The sequence below is a fragment of the Oncorhynchus keta genome, chromosome 23 (assembly GCF_023373465.1).
Source record: "Oncorhynchus keta strain PuntledgeMale-10-30-2019 chromosome 23, Oket_V2, whole genome shotgun sequence".
Lineage (NCBI taxonomy): Eukaryota > Metazoa > Chordata > Actinopteri > Salmoniformes > Salmonidae > Oncorhynchus > Oncorhynchus keta.
Genome location: NC_068443.1, coordinates 1,375,476 through 1,400,756, shown reverse-complemented (window position 1 = coordinate 1,400,756; position 25,281 = coordinate 1,375,476). Strand labels below are relative to the sequence as shown.

The window sequence follows — 25,281 nt, the reverse complement described above, 5'->3', positions numbered from 1 at the left end:
TAACCACTAGGCTACCCTGCCGCCCCTCCACTCTAACCACTAGGCTACCCTGCCGCCCTCCACTCTAACCACTAGGCTACCCTGCCGCCCTCCACTCTAACCACTAGGCTACCCTGCCGCCCTCCACTCTAACCACTAGGCTACCCTGCCGCCCTCCACTCTAACCACTAGGCTACCTGCCGCCCTCCACTCTAACCACTAGGCTACCTGCCGCCCTCCACTCTAACCACTAGGCTACCCTGCCGCCCTCCACTCTAACCACTAGGCTACCCTGCCGCCCTCCACTCTAACCACTAGGCTACCTGCCGCCCTCCACTCTAACCACTAGGCTACCTGCCGCCCTCCACTCTAACCACTAGGCTACCCTGCCGCCCTCCACTCTAACCACTAGGCTACCCTGCCGCCCTCCACTCTAACCACTAGGCTACCCTGCCGCCCCTCCACTCTAACCACTAGGCTACCCTGCCGCCCCTCCACTCTAACCACTAGGCTACCCTGCCGCCCCTCCACTCTAACCACTAGGCTACCTGCCGCCCCTCCACTCTAACCACTAGGCTACCTGCCGCCCCTCCACTCTAACCACTAGGCTACCTGCCGCCCTCCACTCTAACCACTAGTCTACCTGCCGCCCCTCCACTCTAACCACTAGGCTACCCTGCCGCCCCTCCACTCTAACCACTAGGCTACCTGCCGCCCCTCCACTCTAACCACTAGGCTACCCTGCCGCCCCTCCACTCTAACCACTAGGCTACCCTGCCGCCCTCCACTCTAACCACTAGGCTACCCTGCCGCCCTCCACTCTAACCACTAGGCTACCTGCCGCCCTCCACTCTAACCACTAGGCTACCCGCCCCGCCCCTCCACTCTAACCACTAGGCTACCTGCCGCCCCTCCACTCTAACCACTAGGCTACCTGCCGCCCCCTCCACTCTAACCACTAGGCTACCCTGCCGCCCCTCCACTCTAACCACTAGGCTACCTGCCGCCCCTCCACTCTAACCACTAGTCTACCTCCCGCCCCTCCACTCTGACCACTAGGCTACCTCCCGCCCCTCCACTCTAACCACTAGGCTACCTGCCGCCCTCCACTCTAACCACTAGGCTACCCTGCCGCCCTCCACTCTAACCACTAGGCTACCTGCCGCCCTCCACTCTAACCACTAGGCTACCCTCCCGCCCCTCCACTCTAACCACTAGGCTACCCTGCCGCCCTCCACTCTAACCACTAGGCTACCCTGCCGCCCCTCCACTCTAACCACTAGGCTACCCTCCCGCCCCTCCACTCTAACCACTAGGCTACCCTGCCGCCCTCCACTCTAACCACTAGGCTACCCTCCCGCCCCTCCACTCTAACCACTAGGCTACCCTCCCGCCCTCCACTCTAACCACTAGGCTACCCTCCCGCCCCCCTCCACTCTAACCACTAGGCTACCTGCCGCCCTCCACTCTAACCACTAGGCTACCCTGCCACCCTCCACTCTAACCACTAGGCTACCCTGCCGCCCTCCACTCTAACCACTAGGCTACCCTGCCGCCCTCCACTCTAACCACTAGGCTACCTGCCGCCCTCCACTCTAACCACTAGGCTACCCTGCCGCCCTCCACTCTAACCACTAGGCTACCTGCCGCCCTCCACTCTAACCACTAGGCTACCCTCCCGCCCTCCACTCTAACCACTAGTCTACCCTCCCGCCCTCCTCCACTCTAACCACTAGGCTACCCTGCCGCCCCTCCACTCTAACCACTAGGCTACCCTGCCGCCCTCCACTCTAACCACTAGGCCCCTCCCCTCCACTCTAACCACTAGGCTACCCTGCCCCGCCCTCCACTCTAACCACTAGGCTACCCTCCCGCCCTCCACTCTAACCACTAGGCTACCCTGCCGCCCCTCCACTCTAACCACTAGGCTACCTGCCGCCCTCCACTCTAACCACTAGGCTACCCTGCCGCCCTCCACTCTAACCACTAGGCTACCTGCCGCCCCTCCACTCTAACCACTAGGCTACCTGCCGCCCCTCCACTCTAACCACTAGGCTACCTGCCGCCCTCCACTCTAACCACTAGGCTACCCTGCCGCCCTCCACTCTAACCACTAGGCTACCCTGCCGCCCCTCCACTCTAACCACTAGGCTACCTGCCGCCCCTCCACTCTAACCACTAGGCTTCCCTGCCGCCCCTCCCCTCTAACCACTAGTCTACCCTCCCGCCCCTCCACTCTAACCACTAGGCTACCCTGCCGCCCTCCACTCTAACCACTAGGCTACCCTGCCGCCCCTCCACTCTAACCACTAGGCTACCCTCCCGCCCCTCCACTCTAACCACTAGGCTACCCTCCCGCCCCTCCACTCTAACCACTAGGCTACCTGCCGCCCCTCCACTCTAACCACTAGTCTACCTCCCGCCCCTCCACTCTGACCACTAGGCTACCTGCCGCCCCTCCACTCTAACCACTAGTCTACCTCCCGCCCCTCCACTCTGACCACTAGGCTACCTCCCGCCCCTACACTCTAACCACTAGGCTACCTGCCGCCCCTCCACTCTAACCACTAGGCTACCCTGCCGCCCCTCCACTCTAACCACTAGGCTACCCTGCCGCCCCTCCACTCTGACCACTAGGCTACCTGCCGCCCCTCCACTCTAACCACAAGGCTTCCCTGCCGCCCCTCCCCTCTAACCACTAGTCTACCCTCCCGCCCCGCCCCTCCACTCTAACCACTAGGCTACCTCCCGCCCCTCCACTCTAACCACTAGGCTACCTGCCGCCCCTCCACTCTAACCACTAGGCTTCCCTGCCGCCCCTCCACTCTAACCACTAGTCTACCCTCCCGCCCCTCTCCTCTAACCACTAGGCTACCTCCCGCCCCTCCACTCTAACCACTAGGCTACCTGCCGCCCCTCCACTCTAACCACTAGGCTTCCCTGCCGCCCCTCCCCTCTAACCACTAGGCTACCCTCCCGCCCCTCCACTCTGACCACTAGGCTTCCCTGCCGCCCCTCCCCTCTAACCACTAGGCACCACTAGACAGAACAGTGTTGCGTTTCCCTTTCTGTTGACGAGCCACGTGATCAATTCCAGAAATCGCGAAAATGGGTTTACCTTGCCTACTAATGAGGGGCCTAAAATAGATGGTAGTAAACAAACAGTGAGTAGAGTGACAGTATTTACCTCCATACACCCCGCCTGGTTCCGGTCTCCTTCTCCATGCCTCCCCTCTCTGCTCTGGCCTGCAGACCCCAGTCTCTTCTCCTCCCTGAGGTTCTGCTCCAACAGCTTCTTGTTAAGCAGACGGGCTGCGTTCTCTGCCAGTGTGTATCCAGGCGGGGCAGACAGGTCCTGTCGTATACTGACCACCTCCGGTGTCCTCTCCCCTCCTGTTCCCCCCAGCCCTCCCTGGGTCTCTACTATCAGCTGCACCGGGCTGGGAGAACGCCCGCGGACATTCCTCAGGAACTCCTGGGCTGCTCCAAGGGACCTGGGTTCTTTGGGGTCTGAGGGCGGTAGGCTGGGTACCCCTGGCCCCCCGGGAGGTGAGGGGTCAGGGGGAGCGGGGCGGGTGCGGCTTGGGGACTTGGTGAATTTGGACTGCAGGGGTTCGTAAGCTACGGGGGTGTGGTCTATGATGTTGAAGAGGCTGGACAGGCCGTCGTTGATGGTGGTGTGGACCGGAGAGTCCCTGGTGGTGGTGGAACGAGCCCAGGCCGACTCAGAGGCTCCCTGTTATTATACATTAACACTTAGAGTGGCCTCAGGCAGCTGACTACAACAATACATAGATAAATATCACTGAGGATTCAAAACCATAACTACCTTCTGGGGGGTGGTGGGAGTCGGAACCCTGGGGCCGGTCGTGGAGCTGGAGGAGGCCCCTACAGGGAGGTCAGCCTTCGATGATGTCGACAACTTCCTCTGGAGCTTAGGAGAACCGTACTTAGGAGAACAACATGTCCGCTCGAACTTGGACTGGACTACAGGAGAGTATTGTATCTTCCGGATGTTTCTAGAGGGGGAGGAGATGGGGGTGGAGCCTCCTCCTATAGGGGTGAGGCAGCGGTGGGGGGAGCTGGTGAGGTTGCGGAGGATGTCAGTTTGTAAGCCCACACTGATGGTCTGGGTGGTCTGGGTTCCCCGAGTAGTGAAACCGTTGGTCTGACACGCCGTGTCTCGGAGCTATTAGGTTGAGAAGATAAAGTTGTAGACATTTGAAGAATAAACTACATATACATTGACTGCTTCGTGCACAGTGGCTTGCGAAACTTTTCACCCCCCCCTTGGCATTTTTCTTATTTTGTTGCCTTACACCCTGGAATTAAAATAGATTTTTACATTTTTTTAAAATAATTTGATTTACTCAATATGCCGACTACCACTTTGAAGATGCAAAATATTTTTTAATATGAAACCAGCAAGAAATAAGACAAAAAACAGAACTTGAGCGTGAATAACAAAAGTCAATACTTTGTAGAGTCACCCTTTTGCAGCAATTACAGCTGCAAGTCTCTTGGGGGTATGTCTCTATCAGCTTGGCACATCTAGGCACTGGGATTTTTGCTCATTCTTCAAGGCAAAACTGCTCCAGCTCCTTCAAGTTGGATGGGTTCCGCTGATATACAGCAATCTTTAAGTCATACCACAGATTCTCAATTGAATTGAGGTCTGGGCTTTGACTTGGCAATTCCAAGACATTTAAATGTCTCCCCTTAAACCACTCCAGTGTTGCTTTAGCAGTATGCTTAGGGCCATTGTCCTGCTGGAAGGTGAACCTCCGTCCCAGTCTCAAATCTCTGGAAGACTGAAACAGGTTTCCCTCAAGAATTCCCCTGTATTTAGTGCCATCCATCATTCCTTCAATTCTGACCAGTTCCCCAGTCCCTGCAGATTAAAAACATGGTGTTCTCGGGGTGATGAAGTGTTGGGTTTGCGCCAGACATAGCGTTATCCTTGATGGCCAAAAAGCATAATTTTAGTCTTATCTGACCAGAGTACCTTATTCCATATGTTTGGGGAGTCTCCCACATGCCTTTTAGCGAACACCAAACGTGTTTGCTTATTTTTATCTTTCAGCAATGGCTTTTTTTCTGGGCTCTCTTCCGTAAAGCCCAGCTCTGGAGTGTACTCCTATGGACAGATACTCCAATCTCCGCTGTGGAGCTTTTGCAGCTCCTTCAGGGTTATCTTTGGTCTCTTTGTTGCCTCTCTGATTAATGCTCTCCTTGCCTGGTCAGTGAGTTTTGTGGGCGTCCCAGTTTTGCTCTCCTTGCCTGGTCAGTGAGTTTTGTGGGCGTCCCAGTTTTGCTCTCCTTGCCTGGTCAGTGAGTTTTGTGGGCGTCCCAGTTTTGCTCTCCTTGCCTGGTCAGTGAGTTTTGTCCCAGTTTTGCTCTCCTTGCCTGGTCAGTGAGTTTTGTCCCAGTTTTGCTCTCCTTGCCTGGTCAGTGAGTTTTGTCCCAGTTTTGCTCTCCTTGCCTGGTCAGTGAGTTTTGTCCCAGTTTTGCTCTCCTTGCCTGGTCAGTGAGTTTTGTCCCAGTTTTGCTCTCCTTGCCTGGTCAGTGAGTTTTGTCCCAGTTTTGCTCTCCTTGCCTGGTCAGTGAGTTTTGTCCCAGTTTTGCTCTCCTTGCCTGGTCAGTGAGTTTTGTCCCAGTTTTGCTCTCCTTGCCTGGTCAGTGAGTTTTGTCCCAGTTTTGCTCTCCTTGCCTGGTCAGTGAGTTTTGTCCCAGTTTTGCTCTCCTTGCCTGGTCAGTGAGTTTTGTCCCAGTTTTGCTCTCCTTGCCTGGTCAGTGAGTTTTGTCCCAGTTTTGCTCTCCTTGCCTGGTCAGTGAGTTTTGTGGGCGTCCCAGTTTTGCTCTCCTTGCCTGGTCAGTGAGTTTTGTGGGCGTCCCAGTTTTGCTCTCCTTGCCTGGTCAGTGAGTTTTGTCCCAGTTTTGCTCTCCTTGCCTGGTCAGTGAGTTTTGTGGTCGTCCCAGTTTTGCTCTCCTTGCCTGGTCAGTGAGTTTTGTGGGCGTCCCAGTTTTGCTCTCCTTGCCTGGTCAGTGAGTTTTGTGGGCGTCCCAGTTTTGCTCTCCTTGCCTGGTCAGTGAGTTTTGTGGGCGTCCCAGTTTTGCTCTCCTTGCCTGGTCAGTGAGTTTTGTGGGCGTCCCAGTTTTGCTCTCCTTGCCTGGTCAGTGAGTTTTGTGGGCGTCCCAGTTTTGCTCTCCTTGCCTGGTCAGTGAGTTTTGTCCCAGTTTTGCTCTCCTTGCCTGGTCAGTGAGTTTTGTCCCAGTTTTGCTCTCCTTGCCTGGTCAGTGAGTTTTGTCCCAGTTTTGCTCTCCTTGCCTGGTCAGTGAGTTTTGTCCCAGTTTTGCTCTCCTTGCCTGGTCAGTGAGTTTTGTCCCAGTTTTGTTGTGGTTCCAGATTTGTTCCATTTGTTTAACTAATGGATTAAATGGGATGTTCAAAGTCTCAATATGTTTTTTTATAACCCAACGCCGATCTGTACTTCTCCACAACTTTGTCCCTGACCTGTTTGGAGAGTTCCTTGGTCTTCATGGTGCCGCTCGCTTGGTGGTGCCTCTTTCTTAGTGGTGTTGCAGACTCTGGGGCCTTTCAGAACAGGTGTATATATACTGAGATCATATGACAGATCATGTGACAGATCATGTGACACTTAGATTTGCACACAGGTGGACTATATTTAACAAATGATGTAACTTCTGAAGGTAACTGGTTGCACCAGATCTTATTTAGGGGCTTCATAGCAAAGGGGGTGAATACATACGCACACACCACTTTTGCGTTTTTATTTTAATTTTATTTTTTAAACAAGTTATTTTTATAATTCCACTTCACCAATTTGGACTATTTTGTGTATGTCCATCACATGAAATCTAAATAAAAAATCTATTTAAATGACAGGTTGTAATGCAACAAAATAGGAAAAACGCCAAGGGGGGTGAATACTTTTGCAAGACGCTGTACACAAGATAACCTTGACCTTTAGTTTAGAATGTACACAAGAAAATGTTTCTTTCTAAATCCTGTCCAAACAATTGAATTGGCCAATCTGTTATTTCTGTCTATTTTCAATAAATCTGAAAGAATTTGTAAAAATATGTTTTCTCTTAGTCATTGTGTGTAGATGGGTAAGAATTTTTATTTATTTAATACATTTTGAATTCATGCCGTAACACAACAAAATGTGGAATAAGGGAAGGTTCACTTTCTGACGACACTGAATACAATAGAAAAGTGAACTAAGTGAAATGTACAGCTAGATAAACAACAACAACGTGAACAGACCTGTCTGTGTTGCTCCAGGAGGTCCGAGGTACCAGGGCCTGAGCGGTAGTTCCTTACGGAGAAGGCCACCTCCTTCATGTCATCACTGAGGTTCCGTGATAGCTGCAGCTCCAGAGACGAGGCGTACCCCACCGTAGGGATGGGGCCCACGCCAGATGGAACCCTAAGTCCACCTCCCAGTCCACCCCCACCCTCTAATAACTCCTTATGACAGGTGGAGGGCCACCTACCATTACCAAATACCTCGTCTGGTCCCCCTACCCCAGGGGGATCCCCCACCTCACCGCCACCCCCTCGCCCCTTGGTCCCTTTGGGGTACATGTAGTCCTGTTCAGGGGTTCCTGGGGGTCGGGTGGGGCTGTGGGAGACATGGACACTTGCCCCCCCTCCTCTGTTACACCCGTTACCCCTGAGAGGGGAGTGCTGGCAGAGGGGATGGGGTTCAGGGCTGGACAGGGTGTTAGTAGTAAGCGTAGCACTGGTTGTCAGGAACCACAAGGCTGGCTGGAATGGTTCTGGAACTCATAGAGAGAGAATTCAGAATGATTTGGAATTTAGAATGATTCAAATGATTAGAATGATCAGAATTTAGAATGATTGGAATTTCGAATGATTGGAATTTAGAATGATTCAAATGATTAGAATGATCGGAATTTAGAATGATTGGAATTTAGAATGATTGGAATTTATAATGATTCAAATGACTCAAATGATTAGAATGATTGGAATTTATAATGATTCAAATGACTCAAATGATTAGAATGATTGGAATTTAGAATGATTCACATGATTATAATTAGAAGGGAAATAAATAATCTCCACAAGGTGGGAAGATGACAGTAAAACATAGGGTATGTTTCTGAATTTGGATTTAAAAAGCTTTATTGTCCACACACAATGTGAAAATGTGCTTGCAGGCTTCACCATAACATGATTGAAATGTAATTTTGATATAAAGTGAGAAAACACATTTGCCATCTTTGTCTTCACATTAACATGATTGCAATTCCAAAAACAAACAATGCTTAAACAGTTGGAGCATCAGTACCTGACGTGGGCCGTTCTGCCCAGGCTTCCATGGGTGTGGGGGTGTGGTGGCCTGGTGTAGGGGAGGGGCCAGGGACAGGAAAGCCCCACCCCTTACTGTTGAACTCCTCTATGTACTTCAGGTCATCAGGTGAAAGGGGTGGGGTCACGTCGTCACGGCCACAGTCACCATGACGACTCTTGTCAGGCAGGAAAGGAGAGCTGTCCATCAGACGCTGGAAGTCACTCATAGAACAGACTGACTTAGCCCTGAGGAGGATGAGACGAGAATAAAGCATTAAACTACTTACTACATTACCAAAAACATGTTTCAAGGATAGGATCAGAGAGGACAGTGAAGGAGAGAAAGGAGAGAGAGGACAGAGAAGGAGAGAGAGGAGAGAGAAGGAGAGAGAGGAGAGAGAAGGAGAGAGGAGAGAGGAGAGAGAGAAGGATCAGAGAGGACAGAGAAGGAGAGAGAGGACAGAGAAGGAGAGAGAGGACAGAGAAGGAGAGAAAGGAGAGAGAGGACAGAGAAGGATCAGAAAGGACAGAGAAGGATCAGAAAGGACAGAGAAGGAGAGCGTGATCATTAGTACTGCATCAAAATTCTCTTACTGGAAGAAAGATATAGGTTGATAGATTGACAGGTCCCCAAAAAGGTAGAGTAGAAGGAGATATCTCTGACATATAAACAGTGTTCTTCAGCCTCTTTGTTGTCCTAATTTCCTGAAACTCTTAAAATAACCTAAAAACATATCATCTGCTCTCCAAAAAAATAAAGTTAATGCGTTTCATTTCATGAGGGATCACTTTAAAACGATTCATTCATTGACTGTCAGGCTACAATGACTTGGATCATATCTCCTCCCAAAGAGACTTGGATCATATCCCCTCCCAAAGAGACTTGGATCATATCTCCTCCCAAAGAGACTTGGATCATATCCCCTCCCAAAGAGACTTGGATCATATCCCTCCCATAGAGACTTGGATCATATCCTCTCCCAAAGAGACTTGGATCATATCCTCTCCCATAGAGACTTGGATCATATCCTCTCCCATAGAGACTTGGATCATATCTCCTCCCAAAGAGACTTGGATCATATCCTCTCCCAAAGAGACTTGGATCATATCCCCTCCCAAAGAGACTTGGATCATATCCTCTCCCATAGAGACTTGGATCATATCCCCTCCCAAAGAGACTTGGATCATATCCCCTCCCAAAGAGACTTGGATCATATCCCCTCCCAAAGAGACTTGGATCATATCCTCTCCCAAAGAGACTTGGATCATATCCCCTCCCAAAGAGACTTGGATCATATCCTCTCCCAAAGAGACTTGGATCATATCTCCTCCCATAGAGACTTGGATCATATCCCCTCCCAAAGAGACTTGGATCATATCCTCTCCCAAAGAGACTTGGATCATATCTCCTCCCATAGAGACTTGGATCATATCTCCTCCCATAGAGACTTGGATCATATCTCCTCCCAAAGAGACTTGGATCATATCCTCTCCCAAAGAGACTTGGATCATATCCCCTCCCAAAGAGACTTGGATCATATCCCCTCCCAAAGAGACTTGGATCATATCCCCTCCCAAAGAGACTTGGATCATATCCTCTCCCAAAGAGACTTGGATCATATCCTCTCCCAAAGAGACTTGGATCATATCCCCTCCCAAAGAGACTTGGATCATATCCTCTCCCAAAGAGACTTGGATCATATCCCCTCCCAAAAAGACTTGGATCATATCCTCTCCCATAGAGACTTGGATCATATCCCCTCCCAAAGAGACTTGGATCATATCCTCTCCCAAAGAGACTTGGATCATATCCCCTCCCATAGAGACTTGGATCATATCCCCTCCCATAGAGACTTGGATCATATCCCCCCCCATAGAGACTTGGATCATATCCCCTCCCATAGAGACTTGGATCATATCCCCTCCCATAGAGACTTGGATCATATCCCTTATCACAGCAATCACCAGGGAATCTACTGTCACTTCTAGCAACAGAAAACAGAAACAACGGTACTTTATTTCATCGCTGCTGTAACCAGTAGGATGGTAGTCTGTTAAGGTAAAGCATAGCTGTTGTAACCAGTAGGACGGTAGTCTGTTAAGGTAAAGCATAGCTGTTGTAACCAGTAGGACGGTAGTCTGTTAAGGTAAAGCATAGCTGTTGTAACCAGTAGGACGGTAGTCTGTTAAGGTAAAGCATAGCTGTTGTAACCAGTAGGATGGTAGTCTGTTAAGGTAAAGCATAGCTGTTGTAACCAGTAGGATGGTAGTCTGTTAAGGTAAAGCATAGCTGTTGTAACCAGTAGGACGGTAGTCTGTTAAGGTAAAGCATAGCTGTTGTAACCAGTAGAATGGTATTCTGGGTAAATCGGAAACATTAGCAGTAATTGTACTACCTTTATTTATCCAAGTAGGCTATCGAAAATACTTCCACAAACATAAGATATGTTGAGGTGAACAGAAAGAAGATATTTACCTGAGGAGACTGCCACAGCCCATGTGACCATTACAATGAGGGCCTGTCTAGATAAGTGAAAATATTACCTGTAGGTCTAAGACATTTATACAGTATTTCCAGGTAAGTGAACAGGTTAACGACCTTACCTGAGCAGACTGCCAAAGCCCATCTCTTCCTCCTCCTCCTCTTCCTCCTGGTACATTGGGTCCTCTATGTCTGGGATCTCATTCAGAGCCTGAAAGAACATACGCAGACGTCTTAGTGCCGGGCTGGAATTAAAACCTGCACTGGGCAAGAATTGAAGAACCCTTTCATGTCTGAAAACACTCCCACATTTGACATTCCTGGAATGCATCCCAAATGGCACCTAACATCGTGCACTACTGTTGACCAGGACCCATAGTGCACTACTGTTGACCAGTACCCATAGTGCACTACTGTTGACCAGGACCCATAGTGCACTACTGTAGACCAGGACCCATAGTGCACTACTGTAGACCAGGACCCATAGTGCACTACTGTTGACCAGGACCCATAGTGCACTACTGTTGACCAGGACCCATAGTGCACTACTGTTGACCAGGACCCATAGTGCACTACTGTTGACCAGGACCCATAGTGCACTACTGTTGACCAGGACCCATAGTGCACTACTGTTGACCAGGACCCATAGTGCACTACTGTAGACCAGGACCCATAGTGCTCTACTGTTGACCAGGACCCATAGTGCTCTACTGTTGACCAGGACCCATAGTGCTCTACTGTTGACCAGGACCCATAGTGCTCTACTGTTGACCAGGACCCATAGTGCTCTACTGTTGACCAGGACCCATAGTGCACTACTGTTGACCAGGACCCATAGTGCACTACTGTTGACCAGGACCCATAGTGCACTACTGTAGACCAGTACCCATAGTGCTCTACTGTTGACCAGGACCCATAGTGCTCTACTGTTGACCAGGACCCATAGTGCTCTACTGTTGACCAGGACCCATAGTGCACTACTGTAGACCAGTACCCATAGTGCACTACTGTAGACCAGGACCCATAGTGCTCTACTGTAGACCAGGACCCATAGTGCTCTACTGTAGACCAGGACCCATAGTGCTCTACTGTAGACCAGGACCCATAGTGCTCTACTGTAGACCAGGACCCATAGTGCACTACTGTTGACCAGGACCCATAGTGCTCTACTGTAGACCAGGACCCATAGTGCTCTACTGTTGACCAGGACCCATAGTGCACTACTGTTGACCAGGACCCATAGTGCTCTACTGTAGACCAGGACCCATAGTGCTCTACTGTTGACCAGGACCCATAGTGCACTACTGTAGACCAGGACCCATAGTGCTCTACTGTTGACCAGGACCCATAGTGCACTACTGTTGACCAGGACCCATAGTGCTCTACTGTTGACCAGGACCCATAGTGCTCTACTGTTGACCAGGACCCATAGTGCTCTACTGTTGACCAGGACCCATAGTGCTCTACTGTTGACCAGGACCCATAGTGCACTACTGTTGACCAGTACCCATAGTGCACTACTGTTGACCAGGACCCATAGTGCTCTACTGTTGACCAGGACCCATAGTGCACTACTGTTGACCAGGACCCATAGTGCTCTACTGTTGACCAGGACCCATAGTGCACTACTGTTGACCAGGACCCATAGTGCTCTACTGTTGACCAGGACCCATAGTGCACTACTGTTGACCAGTACCCATAGTGCACTACTGTTGACCAGGACCCATAGTGCTCTACTGTAGACCAGGACCCATAGTGCACTACTGTTGACCAGGACCCATAGTGCTCTACTGTTGACCAGGACCCATAGTGCTCTACTGTTGACCAGGACCCATAGTGCACTACTGTTGACCAGGACCCATAGTGCTCTACTGTTGACCAGGACCCATAGTGCTCTACTGTTGACCAGGACCCATAGTGCACTACTGTTGACCAGGACCCATAGTGCTCTACTGTTGACCAGTACCCATAGTGCTCTACTGTTGACCAGGACCCATAGTGCTCTACTGTTGACCAGGACCCATAGTGCACTACTGTTGACCAGGACCCATAGGGTACTACTGTTGACCAGGACCCATAGTGCTCTACTGTTGACCAGTACCCATAGTGCACTACTGTTGACCAGGACCCATAGTGCACTACTGTTGACCAGGACCCATAGTGCTCTACTGTTGACCAGGACCCATAGTGCACTACTGTTGACCAGGACCCATAGTAGACTACTGTTGACCAGGACCCATAGTAGACTACTGTTGACCAGGACCCATAGTGCTCTACTGTAGACCAGGACCCATAGTGCTCTACTGTAGACCAGGACCCATAGTGCACTACTGTAGACCAGGACCCATAGTGCACTACTGTTGACCAGGACCCATAGTGCACTACTGTAGACCAGGACCCATAGTGCACTACTGTTGACCAGGACCCATAGTGCACTACTGTTGACCAGGACCCATAGTGCTCTACTGTTGACCAGGACCCATAGTGCACTACTGTTGACCAGGACCCATAGTGCACTACTGTTGACCAGGACCCATAGTGCTCTACTGTTGACCAGGACCCATAGTGCTCTACTGTTGACCAGGACCCATAGTGCTCTACTGTAGACCAGGACCCATAGTGCTCTACTGTTGACCAGGACCCATAGTGCTCTACTGTAGACCAGGACCCATAGTGCACTACTGTAGACCAGGACCCATAGTGCTCTACTGTTGACCAACACCCATAGTGCTCTACTGTTGACCAGGACCCATCGTGCACTACTGTTGACCAGGACCCATAGTGCACTACTGTTGACCAGGACCCATAGTGCACTACTGTTGACCAGGACCCATAGTGCTCTACTGTTGACCAGGACCCATAGTGCTCTACTGTTGACCAGGACCCATAGTGCTCTACTGTTGACCAGGACCCATAGTGCTCTACTGTTGACCAGGACCCATAGTGCTCTACTGTTGACCAGGACCCATAGTGCTCTACTGTTGACCAGGACCCATAGTGCACTACTGTTGACCAGGACCCATAGTGCACTACTGTTGACCAGGACCCATAGTGCTCTACTGTTGACCAGGACCCATAGTGCTCTACTGTAGACCAGGACCCATAGTGCTCTACTGTAGACCAGTACCCATAGTGCTCTACTGTAGACCAGGACCAATAGTGCTCTACTGTAGACCAGGACCCATAGTGCTCTACTGTAGACCAGGACCCATAGTTATATTTGTTTTTATTATGGATCCCCATTAGTTCCTGTCAAGGCAGAAGCTACTCTTCCTGGGGTTTATTATGGATCCCCGTTAGTTCCTGCCAAGGCAGCAGCTACTCTTCCTGGGGTTTATTATGGATCCCCTTTAGTTCCTGCCAAGACAGCAGCTACTCTTCCTGGGGTTTATTATGGATCCCCATTAGTTCCTGCCAAGGCAGCAGCTACTCTTCCTGGGGTTTATTATGGATCCCCATTAGTTCCTGCCAAGGCAGCAGCTACTCTTCCTGGGGTTTATTATGGATCCCCATTAGTTCCTGCCAAGGCAGCAGCTACTCTTCCTGGGGTTTATTATTGATCCCCATTAGTTCCTGCCAAGGCAGCAGCTACTCTTCCTGGGGTTTATTATGGATCCCCATTAGTTCCTGCCAAGGCAGCAGCTACTCTTCCTGGGGTTTATTATGGATCCCCATTAGTTCCTGCCAAGGCAGCAGCTACTCTTCCTGGGGTTTATTATGGATCCCCATTAGTTCCTGCCAAGGCAGCAGCTACTCTTCCTGGGGTTTATTATGGATCCCCATTAGTTCCTGTCAAGGCAGCAGCTACTCTTCCTGGGGTTTATTATGGATCCCCATTAGTTCCTGCCAAGACAGCAGCTACTCTTCCTGGGGTTTATCATGGATCCCCATTAGTTCCTGCCAAGACAGCAGCTACTCTTCCTGGGGTTTATCATGGATCCCCATTAGTTCCTGCCAAGGCAGCAGCTATTCTTCCTGGGGTTTAATATGGGTCCCCGTTAGTTCCTGCCAAGGCAGCAGCTATTCTTCCTGGGGTTTAATATGGGTCCCCGTTAGTTCCTGCCAAGGCAGCAGCTACTCTTCCTGGGGTTTATTATGGATCCCATTAGTTCCTGCCAAGACAACAGCTACTCTTCCCGGCTCGGCAAAATTAAGGCAATTATAACATTTTAAAAAATTACAATACATTCATAACAGATTTCACAACACAGTAAGTGTATGCCATCAGCCCCCTTCTCCACTACCACATATCTACACCACTAAATCCATGTGTAGGTGTGTGTATAGTGTGTATGTTATCATGTTTGTACATATGACTGTGCCTGTATGTGTGTGTCTCTTCACAGTCCCCCGCTGTTCCATAAGGTGTATTTTTATCTGGTTTTTTTTATCTGATTTTACTGCTTGAATCAGTTACCTGATGTGGAATAGAGTTCAATTTTGTCAAAGGTTGTGCACTATATGCAATTTGGGATACTCCAGAGTCTGATGTCTCACCCGGTTCATATAGTGGAACCTCTTGTCTGAGTCTGATGTCTCACCTGGTTCATATAGGGGAACCTCTTGTCAGAGTCTGATGTCTCACCTGGTTCATATAGAGGAACCTCTTGTCAGAGTCTGATGTCTCACCTGGTTCATATAGAGGAACCTCTTGTCAGAGTCTGATGTCTCACCTGGTTCATATAGAGGAACCTCTTGTCAGAGTCTGATGTCTCACCTGGTTCATATAGTGGAACCTCTTGTCAGTCAGTGTCTGATGTCTCACCTGGTTCATATAGAGGAACCTCTTGTCAGAGTCTGATATGTCTCACCTGGTTCATATAGAGGAACCTCTTGTCAGAGTCTGATATGTCTCACCTGGTTCATATAGAGGAACCTCTTGTCAGAGTCTGATATGTCTCACCTGGTTCATATAGAGGAACCTCTTGTCAGAGTCTGATGTCTCACCTGGTTCATATAGAGGAACCTCTTGTCAGAGTCTGATGTCTCACCTGGTTCATATAGAGGAACCTCTTGTCAGAGTCTGATATGTCTCACCTGGTTCATATAGAGGAACCTCTTGTCAGAGTCTGATATGTCTCACCTGGTTCATATAGAGGAACCTCTTGTCAGAGTCTGATATGTCTCACCTGGTTCATATAGAGGAACCTCTTGTCAGAGTCTGATATGTCTCACCTGGTTCATATAGAGGAACCTCTTGTCAGAGTCTGATGTCTCACCTGGTTCATATAGAGGAACCTCTTGTCAGAGTCTGATGTCTCACCTGGTTCATATAGAGGAACCTCTTGTCAGAGTCTGATATGTCTCACCTGGTTCATATAGAGGAACCTCTTGTCAGAGTCTGATATGTCTCACCTGGTTCATATAGAGGAACCTCTTGTCAGAGTCTGATATGTCTCACCTGGTTCATATAGAGGAACCTCTTGTCAGAGTCTGATATGTCTCACCTGGTTCATATAGGGGAACCTCTTGTCAGAGTCTGATGTCTCACCTGGTTCATATAGAGGAACCTCTTGTCAGAGTCTGATATGTCTCACCTGGTTCATATAGAGGAACCTCTTGTCAGAGTCTGATATGTCTCACCTGGTTCATATAGAGGAACCTCTTGTCAGAGTCTGATGTCTCACCTGGTTCATATAGAGGAACCTCTTGTCAGAGTCTGATGTCTCACCTGGTTCATATAGAGGAACCTCTTGTCAGAGTCTGATGTCTCACCTGGTTCATATAGTGGAACCTCTTGTCAGTCAGTGTCTGATGTCTCACCTGGTTCATATAGAGCAACCTCTTGTCAGAGTCCAGTCTGCTGGGAAGTGGGACCTCCAGGCTACCAAGGGAGTCTAGCGTCAGAGCATCCAGGAAAATGTTCTCTGTTGGGCCTCTGACCCTCACTACAGCCCCCTGCTCTTCATGGGCCTCTGAGTCCGAGTGGGAGCGGGTGGGGAGGGAAACAGGGCCGGGGATGGCAGACCGAGGGGAGCGGGGTGACCGAGGGGAGCGAGGGACCTTACATGGGCTCTCCTGAGGAGAAAAGACACCCCTGTGTCCTCCTGCCATCGCCCCGTCTTTGACGTCGGAGGGTGAGCCCTCACTGCTCTGTCGGACATTCAGCTCTCTCTGCAGCTGTGGGGTGAGGAGAGAGAGGGAGGAGAGAGGAGAGAGAGGGACAGAGGAGAGAGAGGGGAGAGAGAGTGAGGAGAGAGAGAGGGGAGAGAGAGAGGAGAGGGAGGGAGGAGAGAGAGGGAGGAGAGAGAGGGAGGAGAGAGAGGAAGGGAGAGAGAGGGAGGGAGGAGAGGGAGGAGAGGGCGAGAGGAGAGGGAGGGAGGAGGGAGGAGAGTGCGAGGGAGAGAGAGAAGAGGGAGAGGAGAGGGAGGAGAGAGAGAGAGAGGAGAGGAAGAGAGAGAGAGAGAGAGGGGGAGGAGAGGAAGGAGAGAGGGAGGAGAGAGAGGGAGGAGAGAGAGAGAGGAGAGAGGGAGGAGAGAGAGAGAGGGAGGAGAGAGAGGCAGGAGAGGAAAGAGAGAGGAGAGAGAGGGAGGAGAGAGAGGGAGGAGAGGGAGGGAGGAGAGGGAGGAGAGGGAGGAGGGGGAGAGAGAGAAGAGGGAGAGGAGAGGGAGGAGAGAGAGAGGAGAGAGAGAGGAGAGGGAGGAGAGAGAGGAGAGGGAGGGAGGAGAGAGAGAGAGAGAGAGGGAGGAGAGAGAGGAGAGAGAGAGGAGAGGGAGGGAGGAGAGAGAAAGAGAGGAGAGAGAGAGAGGATAGAGAGGGAAGAGATAGAGGAGAGAGAGGAGAGAGAGGGGGTAGGAGAGAGGGAGGGAGGAGAGGGGGAGGAGAGGGAGGGAGGAGAGAGAGAGAAAGAGGGAGAGAGGAGAAAGAGAGAGGAGAGGGAGAGAGGAGAGAGGAGAGGGAGGGAGGAGAGAGAGGAGAGGGAGGAGAGAGAGAGGAGAGGGAGGAGAGAGAGAGGAGAGGGAGGGAGGAGAGAGAAAGAGAGGAGAGAGAGAGAGGATAGAGAGGGAAGAGATAGAGGAGAGAGAGGAGAGAGAGGGGGAGGAGGGAGGGAGGAGAGGGGGAGGAGAGGGAGGGAGGAGAGAGAGAAGAGAGAGAGAGAGAGAGAGGAGAAAGAGAGAGAGAGAGGAGAGGGAGGAGAGGTAGATAGAGGGAGGAGAGGGAGAGAGAGAAGGGGGAGAGAGAGAGAGGAGAGGTAGAGAGAGAAGGAGGAGAGGGAGAGAGAGAAGGAGGAGAGGGAGAGAGAGAAGGAGGAGAGGGAGAGAGAGAAGGAGGAGAGGGAGAGAGAGAGGGGGAGGGAGAAAGGAAAGGAATGAGAGGAGAGTAGAGTAGAGAGAGGGAAAGAGGAGAGGGAGAGAGGAGAGGAGGAGGGAGAGAGGAAAGGAATGAGAGGAGAGTAGAGAGAGGGAAAGAGGAGAGAGGAGAGGAAAGGAATGAGAGGAGAGGGAGAGGGGACAGGAGGAGGGAGAGAGGAAAGGAATGAGTAGTTTCAGACAGGGTGATGTGACTACAGAATATGAAGAGAGATGGTCTCAGTAGTGTGACACCCCCTCACCCTCTCCATCTTGTGGTGCATGTTACTCATGTTGCTGTCCCCCCTCACCCTCTCCATCTTGTGGTGCATGTTACTCATGTTGCTGCCCCCCACACCCTCTCCATCTTGTGGTGCATGTTACTCATGTTGCTGTCCCCCCCACACCCTCTCCATCTTGTGGTGCATGCATGTTACTCATGTTGCTTTCCCCCCACACCCTCTCCATCTTGTGGTGCATGTTACTCATGTTGCTGTCTCCCCCTCACCCTCTCCATCTTGTGGTGCATGTTACTCATGTTGCTGTCCCCCCCACACCCTCTCCATCTTGTGGTGCATGTTACTCATGTTGCTGTCCCCCCTCACCCTCTCCATCTTGTGGTGCATGTTACTCATGTTGCTGTCCCCCCCTCACCCTCTCCATCTTGTGGTGCATGTTACTCATGTTGCTGTCCCCCCCCACACCCTCTCCATCTTGTGGTGCATGTTACTCATGTTGCTGTCCCTCCCCTCCTCCCTCCCCCTCTCTCCCTCCCCCTCCTCACCCTCTCCATCTTGTGGTGCATGTTACTCATGTTGCTGTCCCTCCCTCTCCCTCCCTCCCCCCTCTCTCCCTCCCTCCCCTCCTCCTCCCTCCCCCTCTCTCCCTCCCCCTCCTCACCCTCTCCATCTTGTGGTGCATGTTACTCATGTTGCTGTCCCACTCTTGTCTCTCCTGGTCGAAGCGTTCCAGTAGGTCTCTCCTCTCCCTCCCCCACCTCTTCTCTCCCTGCTGCAGCTTCCAGTGGAGGTTCAGGGAGGTGCTGTGGCTCTCTGCCAGGAGGCAACGGTGCTCCTCTCGCTCCTGTTTAAAGGCCCAGTCTTTGTCTCCTCCTCCTCCTCCTCCCTGCGTCTCCCCTCTGTCCTCTCCTCTCACCTCTCCTTTCTCTTCTCGTCTCTCCTCTTCCAGCTGGTTGAACACATAAACAGACAGGCAATAGATGAATACAGTTGAAGAACAATCCATAACAATGTGGTGAAGTACGAGGATGGGTCCTTCTACTGACCGTGTCAGCTGACCAGGAGAAACTCAGTCTATCAGGTGACCTGGAGAAACTCAGTCTATCAGGTGACCTGACTACAATCAGTCTGTCAGCTGACCAGGAGAAACTCAGTCTATCAGGTGACCAGGAGAAACTCAGTCTATCAGGTGACCTGACTACAATCAGTCTGTCAGCTGACCAGGAGAAACTCAGTCTATCAGGTGACCAGGAGAAACTCAGTCTGTCAGGTGACCTGACTACAATCAGTCTGTCAGCTGACCAGGAGAAACTCAGTCTATCAGGTGACCTGACTACAATCAGTCTGTCAGCTGACCAGGAGAAACTCAGTCTATCAGGTGACCAGGAGAAACTCAGTCTGTCAGCTGACCAGGAGAAACTCAGTCTATCAGCTGACCTGACTACAATCAGTCTGTCAGCTGACCAGGAGAAACTCAGTCTATCAGGTGACCAGGAGAAACTCAGTCTATCAGGTGACCTGACTACAATCAGTCTGTCAGATGACCTGACTACAATCAGTCTGTCAGTTCACCTGACTACAATCAGTCTGTCAGATCACCTGACTACAATCAGTCTGTCAGATCACCTGACTACAATCAGTCTGTCAGATGACCTGACTACAATGTGGTGAATTATGAGGATGGGTCCTTAAAGTGTTTTACTGACCATGTGATTCAGATCAGGAGAAACTCTGAGACCTGACTACAATCAGTCTGTCAGATGACCTGACTACAATCAGTCTGTCAGATCACCTGACTACAATCAGTCTGTCAGATCACCTGACTACAATCAGTCTGTCAGATCACCTGCCTACAATCAGTCTGTCAGATCACCTGCCTACAATCAGTCTGTCGGATGACCTGACCCTACAATGAGTCTGTCGGATGACCTGCCTACAATGAGTCTGTCGGTGCATGCTTTGAATACACGTCCTGGTAATCTGTCTGTCCCCGCGGCCTTGTGAATGTTGACCTGTTTAAAGGTCTTGCTCACATCAGCTATGGAGAGCGTGATCACCCAGTCGTCCGGAACAGCTGGTGCTCTCATGCATGCCTCTGTGTTGCTTACCTCCAAGCGAGCATAAAAGGAATTTAGCCCGTCTGATAGGCTGGCGTCACTGGGCAGCTCGCGGCTGGGTTTCTCTTTGTAGTCTGTAATAGTTTGCCACATCCGTCAGTCTGTCAGCGACCGGAGCCAGTGTAGAAGGATTCAATCTTAGTCCTGTATTGACGCTTTGCCTGTTTGATGGTTCGTCTGAGGGCATAGTTGTATTTCTTATAGGCGTCCGGATTAGTGTCCCACTCCTTGAAAGCGGCAGCTCTAGCCTTTAGATCGGTGTGGATGCTGCTTGTAATCCATGGCTTCTGGTTAGGAAATGTACGTACAGTCACTGTGGGGATGACGCTATCGATGCACTTATTGATGAAGCTGGTGACTGAGGCGGTATACTCCATGTCAATGACCATGTCAATCATAGGATAAGTCCCGGAACATATTCCAGTCTGTACTAACAAAACAGTCCTGTAGCGTAGCATCTGTGTCATCTGACCACTTCCGTATTGAGTGATTCAATACGTGCTTACCGCCCAAATAGGTCCACAGACGATGCAATCTCAACCACACTGCACACTGCCCTAACCCACCTGGACAAGAGGAATACCTATGTGAGAATGCTGTTCATCGACTACAGCTCGGCATTCAACACCATAGTACCCTCCAAGCTCGTCATCAAGCTCGAGACCCTGGGTCTCGACCCCGCCCTGTGCAACTGGGTACTGGACTTCCTGACGGGCCGCCCCCAGGTGGTGAGGGTAGGCAACAACATCTCCTCCCCGCTGATCCTCAACACGGGGCCCCACAAGGGTGCGTTCTGAGCCCTCTCCTGTACTCCCTGTTCACCCACGACTGCGTGGCCACGCACGCCTCCAACTCAATCATCAAGTTTGCGGACGACACAACAGTGGTAGGCTTCATTACCAACAACGACGAGACGGCCTACAGGGAGGAGGTGAGGGCCCTCGGAGTGTGGTGTCAGGAAAATAACCTCACACTCAACGTCAACAAAACTAAGGAGATGATTGTGGACTTCAGGAAACAGCAGAGGGAACACCCCCTATCCACATCGATGGAACAGTAGTGGAGAGGGTAGCAAGTTTTAAGTTCCTCGGCATACACATCACAGACAAACTGAATTGGTCCACTCACACTGACAGCGTCGTGAAGAAGGTGCAGCAGCGCCTCTTCAACCTCAGGAGGCTGAAGAATTTTGGCTTGTCACCAAAAGCACTCACAAACTTCTACAGATGCACAATCGAGAGCATCCTGGCGGGCTGTATCACCGCCTGGTACGGCAACTGCTCCGCCCTCAACCGTAAGGCTCTCCAGAGGGTAGTGAGGTCTGCACAACGCATCACCGGGGGCAAACTACCTGCCCTCCAGGACACCTACACCACCCGATGTTACAGGAAGGCCATAAAGATCATCAAGGACATCAACCACCCGAACCACTGCCTGTTCACCCCGCTATCATCCAGAAGGCGAGGTCAGTACAGGTGCATCAAAGCTGGGACCGAGAGACTGAAAAACAGCTTCTATGTCAAGGCCATCAGACTGTTAAACAGCCACCACTGACATTGAGTGGCTGCTGCCAACACACTGTCATTGACACAACTCCAGCCACTTTAATAATGGGAATTGATGGGAAATGATGTAAATATATCACTGGCCACTTTAAACAATGCTACCTTATATAATGTTACTTACCCTACATTATTCATCTCATATGCATACGTATATACTGTACTCTACATCATCGACTGCATCCTTATGTAATACATGTATCACTAGCCACTTTAACTATGCCACTTTGTTTACTTTGTCTACATACTCATCTCATATGTATATACTGTACTCGATACCATCTACTGTATGCTGCTCTGTACCATCACTCATTCATATATCCTTATGTACATATTCTTTATCCCCTTACACTGTGTATAAGACAGTAGATTTGGAATTGTTAGTTAGATTACTTGTTGGTTATCACTGCATTGTCGGAACTAGAAGCACAAGCATTTCGCTACACTCGCATTAACATCTGCTAACCATGTGTATGTGACAAATCAAATTTGATTTATGATTTATGATTTAAAATGGTTATTTTGTCTGTGCCCATAGGAGCACCTTTTGAATAACCCTTTTTGGTTCCAGGTAGAACCCTTTTTGGTTCCAGGTAGAACCCTTTTTGGTTCCAGGTAGAACCCTTTTTTGGTTCCAGGTAGAACTATATGAAATCGAAAAGAGTTCGACCTGGAACCAAAAAGGGTTATCCTATGGGGTCAGCCAAATAAACCTTATCTGTCTGTCTGTCTGTCTGTCTGTCTGTCTGTCTGTCTGTCTGTCTGTCTGTCTGTCTGTCTGTCTGTCTGTCTGTCTGTCTGTCTGTCTGTCTGTCTGTCTGTCTGTCTGTCTGTCTGTCTGTCTGTCTGTCTGTCTGTGTCTGTCTGTCTGTGTGTGTGTGTGTGTGTGTGTGTGTGTGTGTGTGTGTGTGTGTGTGTGTGTGTGTGTGTGTGTGTGTGTGTGTGTGTGCGCGTGTGCGCGTGTGCGCGTGTGTTACCTGAGCGACGTGACACTTCATCTCTGCCCATTTGACCTCCCAGGAAGCTTTGTCATTAGCGTAGATCTGCTGCAGCTGGCACCTCCTGTTCTCCTCCTCCCTCAACTCTAACCTGAACTCCTCTAACAGGGAGCGTACTGCCTGGAGCACCCTACGATTCTCACCCACCTGGAGAGGAGGAGCGGGGGAGGAGGAGGTGAGGAAGGGGGTCGAGGAGGAGGAGGAGAGGAGGAGCGGGGGAGGAAGAACCAAACTGGAACAATCATTTATTTAAGATATGACGGAGATCTTCTGATAATGTCATCTGTTTCTACACACAAGCCATAATGTTCACGTTGATCTACACACATCACACCAGAAAATATCATACTATATTCTGGCTTGATGGATAATATGTAAGTTAGTACAAGGGTTCTGTTGAGGTCTGTTCTATAACATGTTCTGTTGAGGTCTGTTCTATAACATGTTCTGTTGAGGTCTGTTCTATAACATGTTCTGTTGAGGTCTGTTCTATAACATGGTCTGTTGAGGTCTGTTCTATAACATGGTCTGTTGAGGTCTGTTCTATAACATGTTCTGTTGAGGTCTGTTCTATAACATGTTCTGTTGTGGTCTGTTCTATAGCATGTTCTGTTGAGGTCTGTTCTATAACATGTTCTGTTGAGGTCTGTTCTATAACATGTTCTGTTGAGGTCTGTTCTATAACATGTTCTGTTGAGGTCTGTTGTATAACATGTTCTGTTGAGGTCTGTTCTATAACATGTTCTGTTGAGGTCTGTTCTATAACATGTTCTGTTGAGGTCTGTTGTATAACATGTTCTGTTGAGGTCTGTTCTATAACATGTTCTGTTGAGGTCTGTTCTATAACATGTTCTGTTGAGGTCTGTTCTATAACATGTTCTGTTGAGGTCTGTTGTATAACATGTTCTGTTGAGGTCTGTTCTATAACATGTTCTGTTGAGGTCTGTTCTATAACATGTTCTGTTGAGGTCTGTTCTATAACATGTTCTGTTGAGGTCTGTTCTATAACATGTTCTGTTGAGGTCAGTGTATAACATGTTCTGTTGTGGTCTGTTCTATAGCATCTTGTTGAGGTCTGTTCTATAACATGTTCTGTTGAGGTCTGTTCTATAACATGTTCTGTTGAGGTCTGTTGTATAACATGTTCTGTTGAGGTCTGTTCTATAACATGTTCTGTTGAGGTCTGTTGTATAACATGTTCTGTTGAGGTCTGTTCTATAACATGTTCTGTTGTGGTCTGTTCTATAACATGTTCTGTTGAGGTCTGTTCTATAACATGTTCTGTTGAGGTCTGTTCTATAACATGTTCTGTTGAGGTCTGTTCTATAACATGTTCTGTTGAGGTCTGTTCTATAACATGTTCTGTTGAGGTCTGTTCTATAACATGTTCTATTCTCTGTTGTGGTCTGTTGAGGTCTGTTCTATAACATGTTCTGTTGAGGTCTGTTCTATAACATGTTCTGTTGAGGTCTGTTCTATAACATGTTCTGTTGAGGTCTGTTCTATAACATGTTCTGTTGAGGTCTGTTCTATAACATGTTCTGTTGAGGTCTGTTCTATAACATGTTCTGTTGAGGTCTGTTCTATAACATGTTCTGTTGAGGTCTGTTCTATAACATGTTCTGTTGAGGTCTGTTCTATAGCATGTTCTGTTGAGGTCTGTTCTATAACATGTTCTGTTGAGGTCTGTTCTATAACATGTTCTGTTGAGGTCTGTTCTATAACATGTTCTGTTGAGGTCTGTTCTATAACATGTTCTGTTGAGGTCTGTTCTATAACATGTTCTGTTGAGGTCTGTTGTATAACATGTTCGAGGGATCATTGAACTCCACTGTACTTGAACAGACTTTGCACTCATCCAAAGTGCCTTTTAATCCAGAGTTTAATCCAGGGTTTGGTTCTATCAACAGCTAGAAATCCATTGTACCCTACCTGTGTCTGGTGCTGCAGGCGTTCAGTGGAGGGGAGTTGGGTTGTGGGGCCAGGCTCATGGGGCTGTCTCCTGGGGTAGCTGGGTCTGTTGTATAACCTGTCCCTGTCCTCTCTCTCCGTCTCTCCTCTCCATGCTCCAAGATCAGCTCTGGAATACCCTCCAACTTCTCTACTGTGACAAACAAGACATGGAATAACAAGGTTATTATAGCTGTTCAATAACAAGGTTATTATAGCTGACAATAACAAGGTTATTATAGGCAACAATAACACGGTTATTATATAACATACTCTGAGGTTATTATAGCCGACAATAACAAGGTTCTTATAGCCGACAATAAC

General features: G+C 49.7%; 1 protein-coding gene across 1 annotated transcript in view; it reads right to left on the bottom strand.

Annotated features, from left to right (window-relative positions):
* The window catches only part of LOC118380136 (microtubule cross-linking factor 1-like), a 59,354-nt gene extending 34,364 nt beyond the window's left edge, over positions 1 to 24,990 (bottom strand). Inside the window, exons 1-9 of the mRNA XM_052475935.1 lie at positions 24,940 to 24,990; positions 22,987 to 23,154; positions 18,992 to 19,279; positions 16,566 to 16,922; positions 10,925 to 11,013; positions 8,319 to 8,566; positions 7,271 to 7,785; positions 3,809 to 4,168; positions 3,167 to 3,715 (exon numbers count right to left, since the gene is read on the bottom strand). Coding sequence (XP_052331895.1) covers positions 3,167 to 3,715; positions 3,809 to 4,168; positions 7,271 to 7,785; positions 8,319 to 8,566; positions 10,925 to 11,013; positions 16,566 to 16,922; positions 18,992 to 19,279; positions 22,987 to 23,007 — 2,427 coding nt within the window. The 5' untranslated portion in view covers positions 23,008 to 23,154; positions 24,940 to 24,990. The remainder of the gene's footprint in view (positions 1 to 3,166; positions 3,716 to 3,808; positions 4,169 to 7,270; positions 7,786 to 8,318; positions 8,567 to 10,924; positions 11,014 to 16,565; positions 16,923 to 18,991; positions 19,280 to 22,986; positions 23,155 to 24,939) is intronic.
* Positions 24,991 to 25,281: the final 291 nt, after the last annotated feature.